The sequence below is a fragment of the Thamnophis elegans genome, chromosome 14 (assembly GCF_009769535.1).
Source record: "Thamnophis elegans isolate rThaEle1 chromosome 14, rThaEle1.pri, whole genome shotgun sequence".
Taxonomy (NCBI): Eukaryota; Metazoa; Chordata; class Lepidosauria; order Squamata; family Colubridae; genus Thamnophis; species Thamnophis elegans.
The window spans coordinates 19,430,857-19,454,570 of record NC_045554.1 but is presented as its reverse complement, the minus strand read 5'-3'; the positions used below and the strand labels follow the sequence as shown (position 1 = coordinate 19,454,570).

General features: G+C 46.7%; 1 protein-coding gene across 1 annotated transcript in view; it reads right to left on the bottom strand.

Annotated features, from left to right (window-relative positions):
• Window positions 1-18,442, bottom strand: part of PKD1 (polycystin 1, transient receptor potential channel interacting) — a 174,501-nt gene extending 156,059 nt beyond the window's left edge. The window contains exon 1 of the mRNA XM_032230933.1: window positions 18,093-18,442. Coding sequence (XP_032086824.1) covers window positions 18,093-18,397 — 305 coding nt within the window. The 5' untranslated portion in view covers window positions 18,398-18,442. The remainder of the gene's footprint in view (window positions 1-18,092) is intronic.
• Between the last annotated feature and the right edge of the window lie 5,272 nt (window positions 18,443-23,714).

Sequence of the window (23,714 nt, the reverse complement as noted above, 5' to 3'; positions counted from 1 at the left end):
TGCCAAATGCAGACTTTGCAAAGAAGCTGACGAAACTGTTGATCACATACTCAGCTGCTGTAAAAAAATCGGGCAGACTGATTATAAATTGCGGCACAATTCAGTAGCACAAATGATCCATTGGAATTTGTGCAAAAATTATAATATCAAAACAGCAACAAACTGGTGGGAACATCAGCCTGAAAAAGTCACCGAAAATCAGATGGTCAAGATCTTGTGGGATTTCCGTATACAAACCGACAAAATACTGGCGCATAATACACCAGACATCACACTGGTTGAGAAAAATAAGGTCACAATCATAGACATCGCAATACCAGGTGATAGCAGGGTCGCCGAGAAGGAACTTGAAAAAAATCGCAAGATACCAGGACTTAAAAATCAAAATTCAACGACTATGGCACAAACCAGCAGTGATAATTCCAGTGGTAATTGGCACACTGGGTGCTATTCCAAAAGCACTGGAATTACATTTAAAACAGTTAAAAATTGACAAAATCACAATCAGTCAAATGCAAAAAGCCGCATTGCTTGGATCTGCACGCATATTACGAAAATACGTTACGACGTCCTAGGCCCCTGGGTGGGGCCCGACTAGTAACCAATGCCAAATCCGGCGAAACAACTGGCCGCTTTGATACAATTGTATAATAATAATAATGGCCAATATCATTATTGAATAATAACCACAAGTTGTTCACAACCATTTCACCTGATCAACTGAAAATAATTGTGCAAAAATGTATTAATGAGGATCAATGTGGATTTTTACCTTTTAAAAAATCCAGTTTTTAGAGTTAATTGACAATGTCAAAAATGTGTGGTACATTTTAGAATATTTGGAGCAACATTATGAAAAACAAGCCACACTAATTTTCTTAGAAGCGGGAAAGGTGTTTTGGAAGATATGAACTTTGGAGTTGATTTTATAATAATGGGTAAGATCATTTTATACTTCACAAAAAGCACACATAATTGTCAATGGAGATCTAACAAAACCATGTGGTATAAAAAAAGGAACAACACAGAGGTGCCCACTGTCTCCTCTCTTATTTATGTAGGTTCCTGAAATTAGGGTGCCTTCTGGTTTACCATGTTTTGGGAATCTTAGTAAGTGATCCACCTGTCCAGGCCATCCACCTGTCTTCAAATGGATCAAAAGTATACGGAACAGGTTACTACATAAAATGTGGGATTTTCTAGGATTTTATTTAATGAAAGCCAATATAATTATTATTATTATTATTATTATTATTATTATTATTTGTTGATAGCTGGGAAGCAGGTTTCTCTGCCTCTCCTTATTTCATTGTATTTATGCCGTTTTCCTGCTGTGACGCAACAGCAGCTGACAAAATCCTCTGTGTTGGGATCAGTCTAATGTAGATGCCTTTGGAGCTTCTGATTCTATTCCAACCATTTTTACAAAGTGCTGAGAAGCCTGCATTTTACAAACAGCTGTGATTTATGGTCTTTTGTATGCAGCCTCCTGCAACATTCATTTTTTCAACACAATTTTCCTTATGCAATTTTTTTTGTCCGTGTCTTTCTCAAACATACATTCAGTTCTCCTCATGGACTTCCTAAATTAATACTATTTTTAAAAGAACTGGATTTCTGAGTGAATCTGGAATTTGGAGGGGGTGACACGATAGCAGTATTCCAATATTTGAGGGGCTGCCAGAAAGAGGAGGGGGTCAACCTATTTTCCAAAGCACCTGGAGGTTAGACAAGAAATAACAGATGAAAACTAATCAAGAAGAGAAGCTACCGAGAACTAAGGAGAAACTTCCTGACAGTGAGAACAATCAACAGTGAAACAGCTTCTCTTCAGAGGGGGTGTTTTTTCCTCATTGGAGGTTTTCAAGAAGAGGCTGGACAACCATTTGTCTGAAATGGAATAAGGTCTCCTGCTTGAGCTGGACTAGAAGACCTCCAAGGCCCCTTCCAACTCTGTTATTTTGTTACCATTTCCTCCCATAGAAATCCATGACAGATTTCTTATTTATGTATTCAATTTTTACACCACCCATCTCACCTAAGACTCTACTGTTCTATGTGTCCACACTGGCTTTCCACAACAACTCCCAATGTAAAATAAAACAGCAACTGGGTTAAATCTCAGTTTAAATGAATATACCACTATTGTCTGAGTTCGCCCAGCTTACACCCTGAGTTCAGCCAATATCTAATAAATAATTTCAGGCTGGGTGGGAATCCAAATAGCCTCACAACTCATCAGTAATTCAGACGGCCAAATTTCCTAAGGCTTCATTTCCATTAAAACTTGCCTCAAGGATGATGCAATTTTCCTATTCAGATTTGTCCCAGAAAAAAAGGCTTGATGCAAGTAAAATTTACTCAGTGCAAATTGCATTTATCAAATTAGCCGATTCAAAACCATGGAAACCCACATCCCTGTCTGATGCTGCCTTTGGAAACCTGTGCCAGGAGGGGTGGTAGGGTTGCCCAGGAAACTGCTGGCAACACATGCCTCTTACACCCAACTTCACGGAGCGCAACCTTGTTTGGACTCTGTAGCTATGGAGCTTCACAAATGCCAAGATTCACTTATGTATTAACCGCTGCCCTTCACCCCCCACCAGCCGGCACCAGGACCAGCGCAGCTTGCCAAGATCTGATATCACCCCTGCCTGGCTAGAAGAGGCCGAGCGCAGTCACCTGACCGGACTGCCCAGGCAGCTGCCTGTGGTCCCCAGCGAATCATTAACCTGCCAACGCCAGCTGGGTCCGGCTGGCCTCCTTTCCCACAGCCCCAGTGCAATCTGCCCCACCTGCAACTTACCCCACCTGGTGTTTTCCAGATGTTCAGAGAGGCAACGCCCAGGGCCTTGGGTTACTGTCCTGGAGGATACTGGGACAGTGCAAGGATGCACCCTGGCTCCTGGACTCAGGAGGGATGCTGGAGGGGCCCACTGGCCAGAGCGCTGGACCTCCTGTTGTTGTCCACTCGGATGATCACGCCAAACCTCTGACTGCATTCCCAAGGGCTTGCTAAGCTTTAGAAATGCAACTGTCATTCAATTTGCTTCTCTATAGGTTTTGCTTAAACTCCCTTGAGACTGATTATCTTGATTAAAGAAAAGGACATACTGTATTTTTCGGAGTATAGGACACATCTTTTTCTCTCAAAAAAGAGAGTGAAAATCTGGGTGCTTCTTATACACTGAATACAGCACTTTTTGCCTCCCGAAATCCCACCCCCTTCACAAAAATGGACATGCAGAGTGTTTAGGAGGCTTTCAGAGAGCTCCTGGGGGCTTGGGAGGGCAGAAATGAGTGAAAAACTGGCTGGTTTTTGCTTAATTTTGCCCCCCCCCCAGCCCCCAGGAACACTCTACAAGCCTCCTAAAGGCTATGCATACCCTTTTTTTGGCACAAAACGGGCCTATTTTTGCGAAAAACGGGCTGGTTTTTTGCTCATTTGGGGGGGGGGTCACCCCACAGGAGCACTCTGCAAGCCTCCTAAAGGCTATGCATGCCCTTTTTTGTTTGAAAAGAAATAGGCCTGTTTTCGCGAAAAAGGGGCCGTTTTTGGGATGTCTGCAAAAACCTTTTTAAAAAATTTGCCTCTTCAAAATCTTGGTGCGTCTTATACTCCAGTGCGTCTTATACACCGCAAAATATGGTAAATCATTTTGTTTCCACATGGAAAGTGCTTCTGAACTTCATGCTTGAAGTGGAAAAAAAATGAAACTTTGATTTGAGGTATTACAGATTAGATTGATAGATCAAGGCAAAAAGCTGTGATCGGTTGTTAACGCCTTATTCTACTGTAAGAGAGAGAGTTGGAAGTCAACACTTTTTCTTTTTTTACTCCTATCCTTCCTCACTTTTCTTCCCTCTTCCCCCTTCCCCCTCATTGTCCTCTTATTTACTTTTGTATTTTGTAATCTACAATACCTTAGAACTTAATAAAATGTGATAAAAAATAGTCAACTCCCTTGGGACAGTTTTTGATAACATAGCCGAAGGCTTCCCAAAATTGCTCAATAGTGAGATGGGTGGCACATAAATTTAATACATAAAGTTTTTCTAAGAAGAGAAATAAGAAATATATAGACTTGCCCACCTGTGTTTATTGCATGCACCAAAACATGACAAAGCCTCAAGAAGACGCTACCGTTTTGGCCAAGGCTCAACATGGCTCTCCCTGGCATCACATTGAAGCGGAGCAATCAGCAGACCAATAAAGAAGAATATTTGTGGCTCAGGTTCAAACTGAGGGTCCTTGGTGCTCTCTGTGTTTGCTTGTCCTCTTGCAGTCATTTCATGACCCAACCAGGCAACATCACCAGCGCTAGACTAAAATTGATGATGTTACCTAATTTGGTGACTGAAACATCTGCAAGGGAAAAAAAACCTCAAGCCCAGAGAGCACCAAGGACCCCTCAATCATCCCTCAACCCCTGACCTGTGAGGACCATCACGTCAGACCCAAGTACCCACCACCCCAAAGGCAGGCCAGCACAGGCTAACTCATTCTAAGGGTCAGGCTGGGTTCAGTGTGTTTTGCAAACCCGACATTTGTGCCTTGCCAGCCGTGGCTAGCGCAGCCTTAGCATGAGGTGGGAAAGCAAACCCTTCCTCTAATTCAGCTGCCTTTGGAAGCAACACAACTGGTGCCCGCTTGATTGATGCAGAGGAGCCGTGCTGGCCAGGGGTGCTAAGAATGGTGGTCCAACCCCTCCATGGAAGGATTAGCGGGAGAAAGACAAGTTCCAAAGAGTTTGAAGGGTCCTTGATGCTCTCTGAGCTTGTTTGTTTTCTTGCAGATGTTTTATGACCCAAACCATGTAACATCATCAGTCGTAATAGAGGAGTGGGTTTGCCCTTAATTTCTATTCTAGTGACTTGCCCTGTCAGTGTTGGTGGGGATGTTTTTAGAGGTTCTTGGTTGGGCTGTTTACTGTTGGCTTGTTTGACAGTCCCTTGCTTGGAGTAATTGTTTACTTGATTGTTGGTCTGATATTAATCTAGTATCTAGAGATTTTTAGAGATTTTATTAATATTTGTAGGCCGCCCTTTTCCCTGAGGGGACTCAGGGCGGCTCACATAAAATCAGGGGGGGGAATACAAACATTGACATAGAGACATATAATAAAATAGTAAGCAACATACACTCATCATTCGGGAGGGGCGGCTATCCTTGTCCCCAGGCCTGACGGGCTAGCCAGTTCTTAAGGGCTGTGCGGAAGGCCTGGACGGTGGAGAGGGTACGAATCTCCATGGGGAGCTTGTTCCAAAGGGTCGGGGCTACTACTGAGAAGGCCCTCCTCCTTGTAGTTGCCAGCCGGCACTGGCTGGCCGATGGAATACGGAGGAGGCCTAATCTATGAGATCTTATTGGTCGCAGGGAGGTGATTGGCAGAAGGCGGTCTCTCAAGTATCCAGATCCACTACCATGCAGGGCTTTATGGGTGACTAATAACACCTTGAAGCGCATCCGGAGATCGACAGGTAGCCAGCGCAGCTCGCGGAGGATAGGATATCTATGTTCATCTGGGTGCTGAGTGCTGATGGGGAGGTGATTTGGTCTTTCTGTTCCCTTTCTGTTCCCAGGGGTATGCACCACCCATGCACTGCCTGTCTGCTCCCCATAGGGCTATGGCCCCAGACATTGGGGAGCATCCCTTTCCGCTTCTTATCAGCTCTGTCATGTTCCTGAATTCCTATTTTCCACCCCATTCAAGGCAATCTCAAGAAGAGTCTAGTCCAGCGGATGGAGCTCTAAGTGAGATGCAGGGAAATGTCTCGTTTTGATCATCCCTCTGCTCTGTAACTTTGATGCAGGAGTGATCACATCCTCCTCTGCAGGGCTGTTTTAATTACTGAGGAATCTCAGCATCAGGTACTGAAAGCTACAAAACCACAAGGAACACTCTTATCCAAAAGGCCCATTCCAAAACACAGGGGTGTGCATGGGTTCTCTCTCTCTCCCTCTCTCTCTCTCTCTCTTGTTCACGCACTGAAGGAGTCAGAGGGATTAATCACTCCCCTTTTACTTTACGCAAGAGCTTGGCTAGGGAGCCAGTTGGTGCAGTAGTTAAAGCATCAGCCTAGAAACCAAGAGAGCCTGAGTTCTGGTCCCCCATTGGGAACAATGCCGGCTGGGTGACTTTGGGTCAGTCACTCACCCTAGGAAGGAGGCAATGGCAAATCACTTCTGAAAAAAGGTGACAAGAAAACTGCAAGGATGTGTCCAGTCTATGTCTCCCAAAATCAGACAAGATTGAACAGTAGGGAGGGGGAAAAAAGCCCAGCTCAGCTGGGCTTGGCTTCCCCGTCTGAACAATTTATCCACCGAGGAAGATGCCAGGCAGACAGACTCCCCTTGCCTCGCCCCTCTGCCTGACTGCATTGGCCCCTGTGGTCTGAATCCGGCCTGGCCAGACTTTGTGAGCAACCATGCCGCCACCATGTCTCCCGTCCCACCGGCACCCACCCACCCATCCCTCTGAGATGCACCATCAGGCCGCTTGGAATAACAAGAAAAGAGATGGCAGCGGGGCCTCTTCCTGCCCTCCCCTCCCCTCGCAGCTTATGCAACAGGGCTGTGAAGGCACCCCGCCCTGGGACGGATGCAGTAGCACCCAGCATCTTCTCCAGAAACTTCAGCAGAGGAAAGGAGAAGAGCCAAAGCTCTTCCAAATAGAAATTCATATTTGCAGAGAATTGTTTGCTCTGCACTTCAGGCAACAGATCCTCCCAGGACTGAGCTGTAACCAAGGGGCTTTTCTGTGTTCCTTTTTTAAATTCAGGAGAACATCCAACTTCCTCCATTCCCCGTCGCCCCCTCAAAGAAACACAGACTGACTGGGGAATCATGGGTGACACAGTACCAGGTTGGGGAAGGCAGCAGGATGCACAAATCGAAATTTTTCTGTTTCTGGAAATGCAGAAAGTTCTCAGGGAGAACCCATCAGAGAAAAGAAATAAGCAAGGGCAACAACGGACAGGAGGGAGGAGAAGGAAGGAAAGGAAGAAAGGGTAGAACAGAGGAAGTAAGGGAGGGAAAGTAAGAGTAGGAGAGAGGGTAAAGAGGTGGAGAAGAAGGGAGGAGGGGAGAAAGAGAGGGGAAGAAGAAAGGAGGAAGGAGAGGAGGAAAGAAGAAGGCAGAGAAGGGAGGTTGAGAAGAGAGAAGGAGCAAGGTTGTTGCAAAATAAGATGGAGCACAGGGTAGCAAGAAAGTGACCCAAACTGTATTCTATATATTTGTAAGAAAATAACGATAAAGATTAATGATGAATAGATAAATGTTAATATCAATTATAAGAATGTACTGTATATTTGTGAATGAATTTGAAAGGGAAAAATAAAAAAACTTTTTATTTAAAAAAGAAAGTTCTCAGGGATTTGGATGGGATAAAAACAGGACATTATTCCAGCAATCTCAGAAGGATCGATTGATTCATTATTGGTGGTGGTGGTGGTGGTGGTGGTGGAGGAGGAGGAGGAGGAGGAGGAGGAGGAGGCCTTCACAGGACTGCACTTCTGGGGCTTTAACTATCCATGAGGAGTCACGCCCCCCCCCCCATCCTAGGAAAGGGATCCCACCAAAAATGTGGTTTTGACATATTCAACAGACCTCGGCCTCTGCTTCAGGTTAGAAAAGGTGAATTGTTAAAGTATAACCCTGAGAGGGTTTTTTTTCCCCCAGCATAAACACTCCTGTTTCCTGGGCCATTAACTCCAATGCACAGGAAAATGTCACACCGAGCAGAAAAGAGGGCAGGGCGATTCCCATGAAGAGTCTTGAAAAATCGATCGCCTTGTAAAAACTCCCACATGTCTCTGCCCCAGAGATGGGAGAGTCTGCAGGGTGGCAAGCAATGTTCCCTCTAATTTTTTTTCAGTGTGAGCAGAAAAGTATACTGTTTGAGCAGCATATTTTCATGCCTGAGCACTGAATTTTTTTCACAGATGTCACCTAAGACAACAACGAAATCAGTATTATTTGAAATTCAAAGTTATGTTTATTCAAGGTACCCGCTTAATTAAAAGTGTTATATAATATCAGTATCACTTAACAACGGTCCTGCTTAGCAACCAAAATGTTGGCTCAGAAACTCTGGCATTGAAGCATGCAAGTCTTAAAGCTGTCAAGTTACAAGACCCTTGCACCCCTAACCCTTTAGAAAAAAAAACCAGGGGTCTTCAAACTTGACAGCTTTAAGATTTGTGGACTTCAACTCCCAGAATTCCTCCTCCAGTCATGTTGGCTCAGGAACTCTGGCACTGAAGCATGCAAGTCTTAAAGCTGTCAAGTTACAACACCCTTGCACCCCTAACCCTTTAGGAAAAAAAAAACCAGGGGTCTTCAAACCTGACAGCTTTAAGCCTTGTGGACTTCAACTCCCAGAATTCCTCCTCCAGTCATGTTGCAGCAACGTCATCTGCGTGGATCTGCTCCATCTTCTATTTTTTTCACAGGGGGCAGGGCTGCCTCTGAAGATGCCAACGAGCCCCCGCCGCCACTAGAATAGCTGCTGCCGCCTCTTCCTCCTCCTCCTCCAACAGCACCAACATATTTGCTGCCCAGCGCTGCAGCTGAGGTGAAGCCTCCAAAGCTCCCGCAGGCGCCCCCGCCCATGGCAGCGGCGGCGGTGCCTCCCCCTCCGCTCAGAGCACCTCAGCTGGGCTCTGGGTTACCCCTGCCGCCGCCTCCACCTCCACCGTGCTTTTGAGAAGCCCTGAGGCCTTTTTTCCTGCTCCCGCCCCCTCCACCACCTTCTTACTAGCTCCCGCGGCCAAATGGCTCCTCAAAAGCACGGCGGAGGAGGAAGAGGGAGGGATAATGCGGGGGCCAGCTCAGGTCCTCTGCGTGGAGGGAGAGGCACCTCCACGCAGAGCACCTGAGCTGGCCCCCGCGTTATCCCTCCCCCTTCCTCCTCCGCCGTGCTTTGGAGGAGCCATTTGGCCGCGGGAGCTAGTAGGAAGGCGGCGGAGGGGGCAGGAGCAAGAAAAAAGACCTCAGGGCTTCTCAAAAGCACGGAGGAGGTGGAGGCGGCGGCAGGGGTAACCCAGAGCCCAGCTGAGGTGCTCCGAGCGGAGGGTGAGGCACCGCCGCCGCTGCCATGGACAGGGACGCATGCGGGAGCGTTGGAGGCTTCACCTCGGCTGCAGCATTGGCGGCAAATCCGGCAGTGCTGTTGGAGGAGGAGGAGGCGGCAGCAGATATTTCCCTCAGCTTCCGGAGCCTGTGACAGAAATCACTGCATGCAGTTAGAAACGGCTGCGTGGTGTTTTCTTGCCACGTGCGCGGCCGCGCAGCCACGCACCTTAGAGGGAACAGTGGTGGCAAGCCCCAATTCAGGACGGCAAGGCTGTGGTTCCGTGGCACCTTTGTAGACGAGGGCCAGAGAAAGCATGGAGAAACTGGACAGCTTTTTTAGAATAGAATAATAATAAGTTTATTGTCACTTGGAATGTACACTAATCGGCATGACTAAAATGAAGTTTTGTTGCATACAGCTCTCAAAGGGTCACCCCCTCCAATATACGCTACATAAACATGACAAAATAAATAAATAAATAAATAAATACACTGCTCAAAAAAATAAAGGGAACACTTAAACAACACAATGTAACTCCAAGTCAATCACATTTCTGTGAAATCAAACTGTCCACTTAGGTAGCAACACTGATTGACAATCAATTCCACATGCTGTTGTGCACATGGAATAGACAACAGGTGGAAAGCATAGGCAGTTAGCAAGACATCCCCAATAAAGGATGAATCTGCAGGTGGTGACCACAGACCACTTCTCAGTTCCTATGCTTTCTGGCTGATGGTTTGGTCACTTTTGAATGCTGGCGGTGCTTTCACTCTAGTGGTAGCATGAGACGGAGTCTACAACCCACACAAGTGGCTCAGGTAGTGCAGCTCATCCAGGATGGCACATCAATGTGAGCTGTGGCAAGAAGGTTTGCTGTGTCTGTCAGTGTAGTGTCCAGAGCATGGAGGCGCTACCAGGAGACAGGCCAGTACATCAGGAGACATGGAGGAGGCCTTAGGAGGGCAACAACCCAGCATCAAGACCGCTACCTCTGCCTTTGTGCAAGGAGGGACAGGAGGAGCACTTCCAGAGCGCTGCAAATGACCTCCAGCGGGCCACAAATGTGCATGTGGCTGCTCAAACGGTCAGAAACAGACTCTATGAGGGTGGTATGAGGGCCCGACGTCCACAGGTGGGGGTTGTGCTTACAGCCCAACACCATGTAGGACGTTTGGCATTTGCCAGAGAACGCCAAGATTGGCAAATTTGCCACTGGCGCCCTGTGCTCTTCACAGATGAAAGCAGGTTCACACTGAGCACATGTGACAGAGGTGACAGGGTCTGGAGACGCCGTGGAGAACGTTCTGCTGCCTGCAACATCCTCCAGCAGGACTGGTTTGGCAGTGGGTCAGTAATGGTGTGGGGTGGCATTTCTTTAGGGGGCAGCACAGCCCTCCATGTGCTCGTCAGAGGTAGCCTGACTGCCATTAGGTACCGAGATGAGATCCTCAGACCCCTTGTGAGACTATATGCTGGTGCGGTTGGCCCTGGGTTCCTCCTAATGCAAGACAATGCTAGACTTCATGTGGCTGGAGTGTGTCAGCAGTTTCTGCAAGATGAAGGCATTGATGCTATCGACTGGCCCGCCCGTTCCCCAGACCTGAATCCAATTGAGCACATCTGGGACATCATGTCTTGCTCCATTCACCAACGCCACATTGTACCACAGACTGTCCAGGAGTTGGGGAATGCTTTAGTTCAGGTGTGGGAGGAGATCTCTCAGGAGACCATCTGCCACCTCATCAGGAGCATGCCCAGGCATTGTAGGGAGCTCATAAAAGCACATGGAGGCCACACACACTACTGAGCCTCATTTTGACTTTTTTTAAGGACATTACATCAAAGTTGGATCAGCCTGTAGTGTTTTTTTCCACTTTAATTTTGAGTATAACTCCAAATCCAGACCTCCATGGGTTGCTACGTTTGATTTCCATTGATAATTTTTGTGTGATTTTGTTGTCAGCACATTCAACTATGTAATGAACAAAGTATTTAATAAGAATATTCCACTCATTCAGATCTAGGATGTCTTATTTTTGTGTTCCTTTTATTTTTTTGAGCAGTGTACAAAATTACATATATACCCATGTACAACACAGTCTAGTTCAGATGTACACATGTGCATGGCGAGAAAAACTAATCTTACCAGGCAGATGGCCTAGGGAACAAAGCTGTTACAGAATCTGGTAGTCCTGCTAGAAATACTTTGAAACGTCCTCCCAAAGAGGAGCAACAGAAACATACGGTGAAGTTGGAGTGTGGGGTCTCTAACAATGCTTTGAGCTCTAAGTACATAATGCTTATAAACAGCAACCTGAATAATGGGAAGCCAGCTTCTATAATCTTCTCCGCTGTCCTCACCACTCTCTGTAAGGACTTTCTATCTGAGGCGCTGCTGCCGCCAAACCAAAGAGGGATGCAGTTCGTTAAAATTATAAGCTTCAGCTCGCCTGTCCTAGAAGACGAGGGAAGCTTCCCCACTGTCAGCAGTTCTATCTATTTTATAAGAGGTAAAAGCATAGCAAGGTTTCCCCACCTTGCGAGGAGGCTGCATTCTGCGTCTCTAGGTGAGTCACAGTCCTGAATTGGCTTCCTTCCAGGCAGGGCATTGCTCAGAGCAAATTGGGCTGGGTGTCCCTTGGAAGAAGAGGGCCCAAGCGTTTCCCAAGCCTTGTCTGGCATATTCATACATGCAGGTAGTCCTCAACTTACAACCACAATTGAGCCTAAATTTTATGTTGCCCAAAAAGAAATTTGTTATGTGAGTTTTGCCTCATTTTACAACTTTTCATGCCACAGTTGTTCAGTGAATCCCTGCAGTTGTTAAGTTAGTAAGACGGTTGTTAAAGTGAATCTGGCTTCCCCCTTGACTTTGCTTGTCAGAAGGTCGCAAAAGGGGATCACATGACCCTGGGACACTACAACCGTCATAAATATGAGTCAGTTGCCAAGCATTTTAATTTTCATCACATGACCATGGGAATGTTGCAATGATAGAAAGTATGGAAAGCGATCATAAGTCAGGTTTTTTGGTGCCGTTGTAAACTTGAACGGTCACTAAATGAACTGTTGTAAGTCGAGGACTACCTGTCTATAATACAAGTCAAAGAAAGCAGTGCAGCTTTCAAACTCAAAATGCAAAAGGCACCCTCTGCTTTGTCGTCTTAATCTACCAACACACCAAAGTTTGAGAAGAGAACAAAAATGCATGGAATATCTTGATAGCAACAAAAAAAAAAAGGGAACTGTTAAGCAGTTCCCAAAGAAAAGCATTACTGAATCATATAAAACACACACACACACACACACGTATAAATTTTCCACCGTGTCCTGAATTAGATTCTGCCCTTTGGCCTCCTTTATTTTTAGAAACAGCAACTGAAGAGAGACAACATTTGGTCCAGATGTTATTACGGGAATTTAAAAAAGAAAATCTGTGGAACCAATAAGGAGAAATTGGGGGGGGGGGGGGGTAGCCAAAACAATATTTCAAAGAAGAAAACTTAGAACCATCCATATGTGTTTAGGCAAAATCTCTAACCAAAGAAGACAAGATTTTTGACTTAACCTCCATTCCCAGTTTGCCGCTGTTCTCTTCCAGAACATTCTTGTTTGCCCAGTCTAGTCTATAACCCCGAGATTTCCTGATGGTCTCCCATCCAAGAACAAATAAGCTTCAGAGTCCAGAAGATAGGGCCATCTGCCAAGATTAATAATGAAATAAGTTGTACTATTTTTCCAGGCCTCCTGAAAAAAGCACCTATGTGCAGGCTGTGCTCAGAAGCCAAAGACGGCAACCACAACGATGCAATTAAAAGTCCACCTTTTGTAATCTCTGTCTTGGAGACAGAACACAACCCTTCTTGGTCCAGACATGGATGCACAGTACTATTTCTTAGCGAGTTTACAGAGAAGTTACTACTTTTAATGTGTAATAATTACAGAAGGGGACTGCTATCAGAAAAGGGGCATTTCTTTAAAAGGTTGATGGCTGTAGTAAGTACCTTACAGAGAAAACTAGTGCATATTTACTCAAAAATAGGCTCAATCTAATCTTATTCTCAGATGACTCTGCAGTAACTGGTGCAGGCATGGGAGAATATATACATATACATCACAAACACATACGTCTCTCTCTCTCTCTCTCTCTCTCTCTCTCTCTCTCTCTCTCACACACACACACACACACACACACACACACACACACACACACTAAATTTGTACCAACCCTGGGTAAGGATGATAGCAACCTTACGTTCTGATCAGAAAATATACACAGATGCTCTTGCATAGCAAGTACCTCTCCAAGCTCTTTCACACATCACTGGTAACAACCCCGGGTTTATAGAGATAAATAACATCTACATACTATTCAAGAGAGATAGTGGTGGGATTCAAAAAAAATTACTACTGGTTCTGTGGGTGTGGCTTAGTGGGTATGGCATGGCTTGGTGGGTGTGGGACGGGAAGGATACTGCAAAATCCCCATTTCCTCCCGATCAGCTGGGACTCGGGAGGCAGAGAATAAAGAGGGCAGGGCCAGCCAGAGGTGGCATTTGCCAGTTCTCCAAACCTCTCAAAATTTCTGCTACCGGTTCTCCAGAACTGGTCAGAACCTGCTGAATGTCACCTCTGAAGAGAGACAATCAAAAAGCAAACATAAAGATCAGAGCATCTTCTCACCAACAATCAACAATATGAAAACATAAAACCAAAATATACATGTAAGTGTTTTACAAATGGAAGAATTGCAATGCCGCATATTGTAATGCTGCACTGTAACGCCAAATGAAAGAGATAAATAAAAAACAAATATGTCCTTCAAAAAAGAAAAACTCTCCAGAAATTAAAGAACATAAAAGTAGAAAACAGTCCTTTTCTACTTGCCATTCTAACCCACTTCCAGGACTGTTTCTCACAATATTCATGTCAGTTTCAATTATTTCAATCAATCAGTTTAATTTGCTTCTTTCCAGCCATTCTGATTTATGATATAGCACAATGTTTCTTTGAACAAATTCCTTAAATTATAACAAGATGTTAACATGCAACATGGTTATTCTCCCAACAATTAATTTGATTTGTTCTCTGCATTCTGCATAATGTTACATTTTCTTCCAACACAAGGATAAGATAAATGGACAATTTTAGCAATTAAATATATAAATCTCTTTTCCAGTCCTCCTTATTTGTATTCCATCTATCCTCAATCTAAAACCTTTTGCCCCTAAATTTCTAATGATTTCCCTTACTGAATTATTTGCTCCATTTAACCACAAAGTTCCCTTTTTACATAATTCTGCACCTGTAGATTCAATTTCAACTGCACCATCATAGCCCTTGTCTTGGCCTTTTTGACCTCTGACACCCCTGCCCAATAATCCAAAACCCCAGATGTCAACACTTTGACAGGTAGCAGCAGCCGCAGCACAGCTAAAGAGGAAGTGAGCAGGTGAGACAGTTCCTGGAAAGTTCATGGCTGATCCCTCAAGCAGCAGCAGGAGAAAAGGTCACCATCAGCCACTGAGGAAACTACCGTACTAAAGGGGGATATTTCTAGCTCAGGATTGACATGAGGGCTTCTTGGGGCTCTCAGAGCTTTTTTGCTTTTTTGCAGACGTTTCTTTACCCTAACCTCACCAATGCTAGAAGGGAGGGGGAGTTACAGGGAGGAGGAGGAAGAGGAGGAGGAGGAGGTGGTGAAGGACAGCTGTGCTGGCTGGGGAATTCTGGGAGTTGAAGTCCACACATCTTCAAGGTGCCAAAGTTGAAAATCACTGGTGTAGATGACAGTAAAAATAGATGATTTTTTTTCCCGTTCAGGTGTATCCAATTCTCAGAGACCACCAGGACAAATCCCTTCCATTTTCTTGGCAACCTTTATTAGAACTGGCTTGCCATTCTAAAGAATGAGTGAAAATGGCTAGGTGCCCCTGCTAGCCTTGTGCCCAAGAGGAGACTAGAATTCACAGGTCTCCTGGTTTGTAGCCTGGTGCCTTTACCGCTGCACCCCATGAGCTCTCCAAAGGAGAGATACTTCAGTGTAAATTTTGTTTCTTTATTTTATGGTACTTTATCTTCAGGACACCATTCCAAATCTAATCTTACAAACAAAATCACAGAGGGAAGAGGAAAATGTAGGAAAGCAATGGGGGGGGGGGGAGAGAGCTGACATTCATTTAAATGAATAAAACAACATCGTCTTCTGCTGCCAAAACAACATTCAATTCAGCTTTGAATATACCAATGAACTTTCCATTTAGTTCTGTCTGGAAGCATGATATAATGTGTTTGTTATGTTCAACAAGGCCTAGTTTACGACTGCATGTATCTTCCAGACCCAACAATCAAAGCCTTCAGAATCTCACATTTGTCTTCTCATAGGCTCATGAATACTTCCCCAAATCTCTCTCTCTTCCTCTTTCTTTTTCTTTCTCCTTCCTTCTTTCTTCCTTCCTTTCTCTCCTTCCTTTCTTTTTCTTTCTTTCTCTCTCTCTCTCCCTCTCTCTTTCTTTCTTTCTTATTTCTGTAACAGACATGCCTAACTTCCCCAGCACAGACCCTCAGCGATGCCCAATTTTGCCTTCATGTCCTTACATGATGCACAACCTCTACTGTGGGCATCAGGAGTGCAAAGCTATTACAGACCTACCAGATTGTCACCAGATCTCCTGCTTTAGGAAAGATTATCCTTGAGTTACAACCACAATTGAGCCCAACATTTCTGTTGCTAAGTGAAACATTTGTTACGTGAGATATTTGTTCATTTTACGGCCTTCCCTGCCAGAGTTGTTAAGTGAATTACTGCAGTTGTTTAGTTAGTAACACTGTTGTTAAGTGAATCTGGCTTCCTGGTTGACTTTGCTTGTCAGAAAGTCGCAAAAGGGAACCACATGACTTTGAGACACTGCAATGGTCATAAGTATGAACCAGTTGCCAAGCATCTAGAATTTTGATCACGTGGTCATGGGAATGCTGCAACGGTCATAAGTGTGAAACATATCTTCAGTGCAATTGTAACGTTGAACTGTCAATAAATGAACTGTTGAAAGTCAATGACTACCTTTAGGAGGATGTCACCTCTGTGCAGAAATATGGGAAGTACTTTTCATCTGGCAAATAAATGACTGCCAATCTCAGCCAAATCACTTTTTCAGAAATCTGGACAAGTGTTTCAACAGCAGCAAAATGTTAACATTCTCTGTATCTCAGATTTTTGCAGATAAGAATGATAGCCATGCTTTCCTCAAATGACACCACTTAAATGTTCTTTTGTATATAAAAAAATTGCACTATCTCCCATGCAGTGCCTCTCCATGTCAAACCTGGAGGTCAACAGCAGCACAGCCCAAAACTTTCTGGAGTCCCTTTAAACTCATTTACGAACTCTTGTAAATTTCTCACAAACTGATTAAGTGGGTCCCTTCTATTCCTGTCTACTTCCTATATAGTGCAAGCATTCCTACACCAGAGGCTGGAACAAAACTAAATCAGTTAGAAAATAATTACAGGTAGTCCTCAATTGGGCCACAATTGAGCCCAATTTTTTTGTTGCTAAGTGAAACATTTAAATGAATTTTGCCCCATTTTATGACCGTTTGTGCTATAGTTAAGTGAATCTCTGCAATTGTTAAGTTATTAACATGGCTGTTAAGTGAGTCTGGCATCCGACTAGAAAGTCACAAAAAGTGATCACATTATCCTGAGACACTGAAACCGTCGTAAATATGAGTAAATATGTGTCCAATTTTTGATCACATGACTATGTAGATACTGCAACGGTCCTAAGAGTGAAAAAAGGTCGTAAGCCACTTTTTTCAATGCCACTGTAACTTTTAATGGTCACTAAGTGAAATATTGTACGTTGAGAACTACCTGTATTGTAACTACAAGAATGTAGGTGGTGTTACTGAGAAGAGGCCCCCAGGCAGACCCCATGTTAAGACTCCCTGGCACCACTCGCCTTGCTATGTGGGAATTAAGTGAAAATAGAGCTGAACTTAAGGAATGAAAGAAACTCTGCGCGTGTACCAACCAGATGAATAATAAAATGTTTTAAAAACCCAGAAGCCCAACACAACCAAAGCTTTTCCCTCCGGTCCATTCTGCTTTCCTGGGGCTCAGGAGGCTCTGCTCACCCTCCCCCCATTTTATCCATCTGCATCTTGCCAACAGATCCTGACCCCACAAAGCAGGTGGAGATCTATGGCTGAGTAGCCCCAAAGGTGGGGGGGATGACAGGGGCACCCATTTTGCAAAGGGGAAGGTTTTCTCCTAACTCCCCAACTGGTTCAGGGTCCAGCAAGGAAACTCAGGGGCCACATCAGGTTCAACCAAGGGTGCCTTCTTCCTGCCAAGATGCATTCATGGAAAGAGATGGGGGGGAAAGTCCAGGGGTTGGGGGGGAGGCTTTGAGAGAGGCTGGATGGGCAAACTCCCAAGCTACCCCTCCTCAAAGCATCCAGACTCCTTCGTTGGGGGAGGGGGGCTTCTGGAGCCAGTGAGGGTGTGTGTGGGTGTGCAAACTTCTGCCACCATTCAAAGCAAAAAGTTCCAGAGCAGAGCCTCCAAGTCAGGGACCAGCTCTCCAAGGGCCACAATCAGGAGGCCCCGAGGAGCATCTTCCTGCCTCAATCAGAAACTGGAGATCAAGGATGACGCTTCACTTGGAAGGTCCATAATCCGGGGAAACTTTAAGAGGTCCGGAACTGGGGGCCCTGCTCCCCCTTGGCAAAAGCCCTCTCAGCCCCGGGGACCCGTACAAGGCGGTTGCATAGACTGTCCAGCTTGGCTTGAGCAAGACAGATTGCCCCTGGGGGCGGAAGGTCCGTTGACGCGCAAAGCCACTGATGCGCCAGGCCTGCGAGTAACTCTTCCCCGAAGCTGTCGCATCTGCCGGAGGCTCCGGTGGCGGAGAGTGCCAAAGGCGGCGTGGGGGGTGGGAGAAGCCAGGCCAAGTCCCCCTTCTCCTCCCCCTCCCCCTCCCGACCTGCAGCCCCCGGCCGTACTCACAGCGCGACGGTGCCGGCGGGCCAGGCCGGTGCCGGCGGCAGCTCCAAGCCGCGGGCGGCGCAGTCCACGGCGCAGGCGGCGCTGCCCACGGCGCGGCAGGCGCACTCGGGCCCGCAGGGCTGCTGGCATCCGCGCGGGTTGGCGCTCGCCCCGGCCAGCCCGCCGCCCAGCAGGCAGCACAGCAGGCACCAGCGCCGCCAGCCCGGGGCCGCCGAGGAAAAAGCGGCGGCGGGCGAGGCGCGAGCGCTGTGGCGGCGCCGGCGGCCCTCCGCTCTCGGCGGCCGGAGGCAGCGCCGGGCAGGCATCGCTTCAGCGCGGGCATGGCATGGCCGCTGCGCCCGGGCCGCCCCTCCGCTCGTTCGCTCGCTCGAAGGCAGCGCCCGCCCCGCCGCCTCGCCCACGCCCCCCGGCCCCGCGCGGAGGGACGGACGGCCCGCGCCCCGCCCGCAGCCCCGCCGACCAGCCGCCTGCCCAGCCCCGGCCGGAAGGAAGGCCGGCCGGCCCGGTCTAGGCAGCGGCGGCAGCGCCCACCCTCGGGCTCGGCCTGCGGGGACGCCCTCCCCCCGGCCGTTGCGCTCCGGTCCCCGCCGGCCCAGCTTCTCCACGGGTGCCCGGGGAGCCCAGACCCGAAGCCTCCCGGAGTCCGACCCCCGTGCCTCAACGGAGGGTCCCGCGGAGCCCAGAGCCGCCCTAGCCGAAGGTCCGGGGCCAACTGGCCGTCGTGGCGCAAAGCAACGGGGGCCTCTGCGGGACGCCCCCGGGGCCCCCTTTGGTCCTTCCAATGGAGCCCCGGCAACGTTTCGTTAAGAGGAGGATTTGGAGGGGCTGGAAGAGCGGGCGCGGAGAGCCCATTGTACCACCCTCATGCCCCCCGATCTTGCCCAGGGGCTGAAGCGCTGCTTTTGAACAAAGAAGCTTTGGTTTTAAATGAAGACACCAAGTTGAAAATGGTTTGATTCCAAGCTTTTTCAGTTGTTGAAAAACAACTAGTGTGGCTTTGGGCTTTCTGCCAATCCAGGAAATAACACTTACAAGCCTTTCCCAAGCTGGAGACTAATAGTAATAGCAACCATATAACAGAGTAAGAAAGAACCTTGGAGGTCTTCTAGTCCAACCTCTGCTCAAGCAGGAGACCCTTATAGCAGTGGTCCCCAACCCCCGGTCCGCGGACCGGTGCCGGGCCGTGGAGTACCTGGCACCGGGCCGCGCAGCGGCCGGGGGCCATGATCAGTCATCTCCGAGTTGCCCAGGGAGGGGCGGCGCGCCCGGGACGGAGACGGCGCTTCCCCGCCCGGCCTTGGCTTGTGAGAAGGAATGGCGGGAGAGGTAGAGAGAGAGAGAGAGAGAGAACGTCGGGCAGCCGAGGGCGGGGGGGTCTTTTGAGGGGAGATGGGGGGGTGCACGATTTTGGCGCGCGTGCGCCCTCCGCGGGCGTGGGTGGGGGACTGAGAGGAGTCTAACGGTAGTGCAGGAAAGGGGAGGGTATGAGCGCCGCCTGAGGTGGTGAGGGGCAGTCGCCAGATTCAAGCCGCCGCTGCCGCTATTGCAGCGCACGGTGGAAAAGCGGCGGTCTTGCCCACCCCTTCCCTGCCTCCCGCCCGCTCCAGTTGCCGCAGCCAGGGGTGGGGGCTCGGTGCCTGAAGTCTCTTGCCTCTCTTCCAAAATTTCGCCAACGGGCATCGGTGAAGCGCGCTCTTTCTCTTCCTCACAAAACACATTTCCTTTCCCCCCACGCATAGTTATTGGCGATATGGACTCTTGGAGGCTGCGCTCCCGGGTCGCGTTTCCTTTTTGCAGCCCACGAGAATGCCTGGTTCTGAGCCTCAAAAAACGAGAGTTCTCTTAAGGCTGCAAAAAAGGAATATACTTTCGTCCTTGAAGCGCTTTTCCTGTTATTTGGACATTATATATATATATACGTACGTACATACGTACGGTATGTATATATGCATGTATGTATGTATGTATGTGTGTATATATATATATATATATATATATATATATATATATATATATATATATATGTCTGTAGTCCATAATATAGTGATGATTTTAAAAAAAATTAGTTGAGCACATGGAATCTTTTTTCTTTTAGTATATTTTGGAGGTGGGGGCCCACTTTGTTATTTAAGATAGTATCTCCTTTTATATATGGTAGTGAAGATACCTAATACTCCCACCCCCTATTTTCCCCACGACAACCTTGTGAGGTGGGGGGGCTTAGATAGAGTGAATGGGCTAAAGTTACCCAGCCAGATCAGTATCAAACATTTCCCTGACCTCATACAATCTGATATATAAACAATCAATGTGTCGTCGCGAACAACGCCCCCCCATCCCTGCGTGCGCTCAGCGGGCCACGGTAAAATTATCAAAGGCTGACTGGTCCGCGGCGATAAAAAGGTTGGGGACCACTGCCTTATAGCATCCCTGACAAATGGCTTTCCAGTCTCTTCTTGAGAGCCTAGTGGATGGAGCACCCCCAGCTTCTGAAGACAAGCTATTCCACTGGTTCTTACCACCAGGAAATGTACCTTATTTCTAGGTTGGAGCTCTCCTTGAGTTTCTTCTATCTATTATCTCTTATCTTATTCTCAGGTGCTTTGGAGAATAGGTCCACCCCCTCTTCTCTGTGACACTGGAGGCTGCTATTGACTCATCACTAGTCCTCCTCTTCACTAGACTACTAGGTGCAACTGCTCAAGATATGTTTTATTTTTTATGTATATGTGTATTGCATGTCAAGAATAGTTTGGAAAGCTTGTCAGAGGAGACCAATGGGAAAGGTGGGAAGCCATCTCCAGGGCAAGGAAAGCAGTGATACTTTCTGAAGACCAACTGGTTCTAGAACTTTTGGTCTTGTCCATCGTCCCACACAGCTGATCTTTCCAAGCTGGGAAGCAAATGACTTTCTTCCTGAGATCCAGGGATTCACAGGAGCAGCAAAACCTTGTCCTTCTGTTGGTCCTTAAATCTCCTTCTTTTGGATCCAACCCATAGACCAATGCCCGGAGGTACTTACAGAAATACAAAGATGCATTTTAGCGACGGGGGGGGGGGGAGGCAGATAATTCACAAGGGTAATCTTTCTCTATCACCTACTGTTTAATGGCACATAAGGGGAACCTATTGCAATGCACTTTGCATGGGGCTACCCTTGAAGACTGCTCAGAAGTTACAAGAAGCACATGGTTTTCAATGCCCACAGGTTCACCCATGTTACATGCTTCTTGTGTGACCTGCACCTCACCCAGTTTTTTATGGGGGCAATTCAAGGTGCTAGTAATCATCTTTAAAGCCCTACCCCACACCTAGAGTACTGCATCCAGTTTTAGTCACCACACTATACAAAAGATGTTGAGACTCTGGAGAAAGTGCAGGGAAGAGCAACCAGGATGATTAGGGGACAGGAGGCTAAAACATACGATGAACAGTTGCAGGAACTGGGCATGGCTAGTCTAATGAAGAGAAGGACCAGGGGAGACATGATAGCAGTCTTCCAATATTTGAGGGGCTGCCACAGAGAGGAGGGGGTCAAGTTATTCTACAAAGCACCTGACGCCAAACAAGGAATAATGGATGGAAGCTGAAGAAGGAGAGATTTGACATGGACATAAAGAGAAATTTTCTGACAATGAGAGCAATCAATCCATCAATAGAAGTTGCCTTCGGAAGTTGTGGGCTTTCAAGCCACCTGTCAGAAATGGTCTATGGTCTCCTGCTTGGGCAGAGGGTTGGATTAGATCACCTACAAGGTCCCTTCCAACTCTGTATGGTTGTATGGTTATTTGCAGGACTGCCTCTACCTTAAAGCATCCACCTGATCAGATACAGTGGGACACCCCAGGTCCCTTCCCTAAAACTTTGTCAGCTAATGAGACCTCAGAATTGTCTTTTTCTGTGGCTGCCCCTACTTCTGGAACAGCCTCCCACCAGTGATTTGACAGGCCCCACCTTTCAGAAGGTCATCAAGATGAGGTTCTTACTGAGGTGCTGAATTTCTACAGATAAAAAGTTATAGAAGAAGGATGGCTGAACTTGCTTGTGTGTATCCTAAGGGATTATTTTTAAATTATTTTACTATTTTTAATGTTTTATTATTGTTTTATGGTTGTGTAGGAGCCAGGACTGTCCATAACAGGCTAGGTAAATTAGCTAGGGATCAAAGGATAGAATAAAAGCTATCTGGACTAAGAACCCTAGTGAACATTTACCAAAGCCATATCAAAGAAAACAGCCCTGAGGAAAATCAGATAAAAAAGACAGCTCTGAGAATAACCAGAGTGTTGGAATTCATTTCAAGTGTTTATGTGAAAAGCAACCTCCGTTATCTTAGATACAAACACACAAAGATGAAAAGACCTCGCACCAAAAAGACATCTTTCTGACCTAGTTTACTTTGCAGGCCTCATGTAACAAAAACCTGTTACTCCCTGCTGTGATTTACAACTCTCTATCTCCCTTCAATGTCACTCAGCTGTAAATCTTTTGTTCCCCTTCCTGCCCTCCCTTTTGCCAGGATGTGATTTGTAGAATACTGTGAACTCTTTTGTTAGTTTATTTGTGCCATTTGTTGATCATATATGCCCTTTGATGCATTCCTTTCTGATGACGATGTAACTAGCCTTCTTCTAATAAAAAGGCATTCTGGAGAAACAGAAAATTGCCACTTTGACCAGACAGCAGCCTTTGTGTGTCTTATTGGGAAGCCGTCTAAGGGATTGGATCGCAAAGTGGACCGCTGGTTGAAGGGACCCCCGTAACCCTTGCGGGCGTCGTCTCTTCAAGTGGTGACCCTGACGTGATTCATTTTACAACGCCAGGAACCAGTCGAGGTGCGACGCAGAGAGACAGAAGGGGCTCATCGCGTGCCCAACACCCCCATCTCTTACCCAGCGCAAATTCGTAAGTATGGGGACAGATTTATCTAAAGGACAGGTGGTCCACCTTAAGGAAATTGGACATTTGTCTAAAGAGCAGAAGGCTCACCTTAAGGAAATTAGACAAATAGTTGGAGCTCACAAAATTATATTAAAGGATAGAGGTGAACTTCCTACAAAAAAAGGGGTTCAGGAATTAATGAAATACATTTGGCAAAATTGTCCATCTTATCCAGCATATGGATTACTTAATATAGACACATGGACAAAAATAGGTTCTTACTTACATGAAGAACCAAGGGCGCCACCATCTATATTGATCAGTTGGAAAGCAGTTTTAACCGCCCTCTGTCTCCATCAAGGAGACACATTTACTCTTTCAAAAAAACAGGCAGATGAAATAACACCTTCAATAAATCCAACCGCCCCTCCTAAATATGAAGAGGTAACAACAGAGGTTATAGAGAAAGTAAGGGAGGAAAATAAGGAGGAGATCATACAACAAACTTCTCAGGGAGAAAAATCTAACATTTACCCGGTTTTAAGCAGTGAGTGTCCATGCGGTCCCCTCACCACAGGAATCCAGAAAGCAAGAAGTGGGGATAGTGTAAAACTGGAGGATCTAAACATGATGGCCGCTTTCCCCGTTGATTTTGCAGGAGCAAATCCTGTGTACACTCCCTTGTCACATAATGTTTTAAAAGATTTAAAATCAGCCATAATAACTTATGGATTATTGTCT